The sequence below is a fragment of the Myotis brandtii genome, unplaced genomic scaffold (assembly GCF_000412655.1).
Source record: "Myotis brandtii unplaced genomic scaffold, ASM41265v1 scaffold420, whole genome shotgun sequence".
In the NCBI taxonomy this organism is placed as follows: Eukaryota; Metazoa; Chordata; class Mammalia; order Chiroptera; family Vespertilionidae; genus Myotis; species Myotis brandtii.
Window position 1 is genome coordinate 1,995,865 of NW_005366109.1, and position 3,729 is coordinate 1,999,593.

A 3,729-nucleotide genomic window follows, 5' to 3' on the forward strand; every position below is an offset into this window, starting at 1 on the left:
CTCATACCCTCACCCCCCCACCCCCGGTGTCTGTGTCCATTGGTTAGGCTTATATGCATGCATACAAGTCCTTTGGATGATCTCTTTAACTTCATCTTTTTCAGAACTTGAGGGATGCCCTGGACAACATGTACGATGCTCGCATACCTCAGATCTGGAAGAGGGTGTCCTGGGACTCGTCCACCCTGGGCTTCTGGTTCACCGAACTTCTGGAGAGAAACTCCCAGTTTTCTATCTGGATATTTGAAGGGAGGCCCAATGTGTTCTGGATGACTGGCTTCTTCAATCCCCAAGGTACGTGCTCCTAGGACAGTGGGCAGACTGGAAGGTGTGCATGTGTGCATAGCAGTGCGGTGTGGTACATGGGTCTCACATAAAACAGCACAGAGGGACAGCCTGCGGGGTGCTTGACACGTGCTTTCAAAGCTTGGAGACCACAGACGATCTTCTGTATTGGTTTTGCAAATTCAACCTTTGTTTTTCTTCTCGTCCACTTCAGCAAGCCGTCAGTCTTTGGTCAGAACATGTGAAATAGTAAAAAGGTTTCACGCAAACCTTAGTTTTTAAATGTTTATAAAAATGACAAAAATGAAGCACCAAAATATGCAGAAACTGTTGCCAAAGTACAGGAAATTAGACTGATTTCAACAGTGACCATGTGGCAAAAGTTTTATTCCCTGAACTCGAGTCTGCCACCCCCCTTCTTTTTTTTGTGTGTGTGGTTCTTTTTTCCTTGAAAAGTGCTTTGCATTTATTCCTTCATCCTGGGAATGTTTACTGTGTAAATTACTGACCGATGTCATAGACTTCATAAAGTTCAGAAATACAACTTTTTCTCTCTGCAACATGGATAGTGTTACTTCAAGTAATTCTTGACCAAACTGAAGAGATAGTGGGCTCCTTACGGTTCCACACCTTGTAGCTCCCCTGGCGGTGCAATTTAAGAAGCGTCAAGGGGGCGTGGGGGGGGGGGGAAGGAGACATATGTAATAAAATAAAAAAAAGATTGTTATAATAGTAAATACAAAATGTATAAAGATAATTTCAACTAGAAAAAAAAATAAAAAGATAGTCATTAAAAAAAAGAAAAGAAAAGAAGCGTGCACACTTAGAGAGCTGGGATGCGTTGTTACTCCTCGCAGCTGTGTGGCTGAATCTCAAAAAATAATGGTAAGTGAGGAAAGTCAAACAGGACTCATTGTAATTGTACACATTGTGCCGTATGTGTAATGAATGCACGTACACTGTTCAATTCCATTTGTACAGAGCAAACAGGCAAAACAGATCCGTGGTGTTAAAATGAGGCTGGTGGTTACCCTCGGGGGCAGGCGGGGATTGCGAAGGTCACAAGAGGGCCTCTGGGGTCGGGAATGGCCCGTTTCTTGATCTGGACATGGCATTTCCTGGTGGAAATGCATGGAGCTGTACACTTCTCTTTGCATGAGTAATACCTCAATAAACAGTATCCCTTAAAAGCACACATTTAATTATCCTCGGGGTACATGCACTCATTCACTCCCTGCATTTTCAAATGCCCTAATAGTTTCTAAATTTAAAACACTAACACACTGACCTTGGTGGCCTCTATGCGCTTACCAAGTGGCGCATGTCGGATTTGAACAGGACAGCCCCCACTTTCACTTAATCCTTTTTTTCTCCCAGAATTTCTGTTGAATTTGGGGAGGAAAGTTTTTACTGTGATTCTCAGATTCCGCGTGTCTACTTGTGAGTCTCTTTCCTCCTTTCCAACTAATTCGCAGTTTCAGTAAGTTGTCACCAGGTAATTCCTGGCTTTGGAGCCTGAAGAAATAGCATTTAACTTAATGAGGCTGTTTAACCACCTTCTGTTTGCCAGCCCTCTGCTGGGAGCTTTCCATAGAAAGAAGTCTGAGGCCGGATTCCTGCCCCAAAGGGGCCCGTGATATGGTTGGAGAGACAGACGCTCCAGCAACTTTACTGCAATGAGAACTCAGTGCCACGCGGGGACAGAGGACAGAGAGGGCAGGGCTTGGGGAGAGCTTCCCCTGGAGGTGGGGAGTAGGGTGTGCAGAGGCAGGGATGCCGGCAGCAGGGGGGCTCCCAGAGGGCATGCAGGAGGCAGCCAATCAATGATTCTCTCTCATCATTGATGTTTCTATCTCTTTATCCCTCTCCCTTCCTCTCTGACGTCAATTTTTTTAAAAGTGACTTCAGCCTGGCCAGTGTGGCTCCATGGTTGAGCGTTGACCAATGAACTAGGAGGTCATGGTTCGATTCCTGGTCAGGGCACATGCCCTGATTGCAGGGGGCAGCCGATCAATGATTCTCTCTGATCATTGATGTTTCTGTCTCTCTCTCCCTCTCCCTTCCTCTCTAAAAGCAATAAAAACATTTTTTTAAAATGTGACTTAAAATAGCAAGATATAAATACGAATTTATCTTCTCTTGGAACTTTCTGCGAGTGTTACAAGCCAGCTCACTTAAATACAAATGCAGGTATCCACCTCAGGGTTCTTTTTACCTGTCTTTACTTGTTAATAATCCAACCCTTTCTGTCTTCTTTATTTCTGGTTTCAAGCTAAAGTTTGATCCCTCCTCCCAGGGTGTTCCACATGTTGGAAAGCCCGGGACTTGTTCCAGCTCCCTGCCCGGCGCACACAAGCGCACAGACGCGCACTCGCCTTATCAGTGATTGCTTTCCTTTGCAGCTTAGAGGGAGCCGACTTTCCCGCATACCAATCGCTCCTCTGCTTCCTTTCCTGCCCCTTATCTCAGGTCCACATCACCTGGCCAAATCCGGAAAGCAGGGAGCTCACAGCCACACTCGGTGCGAGCTCACAGGGAGGGTGCTCGCAGATCAGCCCTTCAGACTCGGGGGCCTCTCTGCCGCTGTTTGACGTCAGTAATTGATTTCTCAACTTGAAAATATCTCCTGGATTCATAGCCTCGAACCCTGTAGTGAAATGTTTCAGTTCAAAACATTTAAGTAAATATTTTAAATTAAAAAAAGCACATGCTTAAGTAAAACACAATGCAATTTACCAAAAGGCCATAGTTGCATCAGAAATATGTATTGTCAAAGCCGCTCAGACTGTAACGTGCTTGAAGTGCTCTGTGGCTGCATGCCCGTTTTTGTGGTCTTACAGTGTCATGGCATCTGACAGGTCTGGTGTGTTTCCCATCATGCCCCTGCTCATCGCCCCACAGACCTCCATCCTCTGAGGGCCACGCAGCTGCAAGGACGGGTGTCGGCCCGGCTGGTGGCTGAGCTCACGCTGTTGGCGGTGCTGCTCCGGGGCACTGTGGTGGCCTGGTGTTTGTCAGTCACGTTTGAAGAGTCTGACTCAGCGACCAGGGAGCTAATCTGGTATTTTCAGCCCCTTCACTCTCATTTCTGTATCGATTGACGAGCTCAACATGTGGTAGTTAGATCTGATTGTTGAAATGGTCAAGCCCTCTGCACCCAGGATCCTATCACATCAGTTCAGTGGCGCGGTTTTGGGCAATGTGTGGGCGTGCCTCCCAAGAGCTTCCTCGGGTGTGGACTTTCAGAGCATTGTGTTCAGGTGATTTAGACTCTGCTGTGTGTGTGTGTGTGATATGTGGGGGTGTGCTTAAAATTTTAGACTATGAGTTGCAAAGTCTGACTTCAAGCCCGGTGCTGACTGCCTTTTGAAGCCTCCTCGAGAGCAGCCGTGCTGGGCCAGCTGCTGGGACTGTGACACCCCCCCCCCCCCCCCCCCCCCCCCT

The 3,729-nt window shown here is 47.2% G+C and overlaps 1 protein-coding gene across 1 annotated transcript in view; it reads left to right on the forward strand.

Moving 5' to 3' along the window:
- Window positions 1–3,729, forward strand: part of DNAH8 (dynein, axonemal, heavy chain 8) — a 272,357-nt gene that overhangs the window by 256,095 nt on the left and 12,533 nt on the right. Inside the window, exon 88 of the mRNA XM_005873788.2 lies at window positions 105–294. Within this exon, the coding sequence (XP_005873850.1) occupies window positions 105–294 (190 nt within the window). The remainder of the gene's footprint in view (window positions 1–104; window positions 295–3,729) is intronic.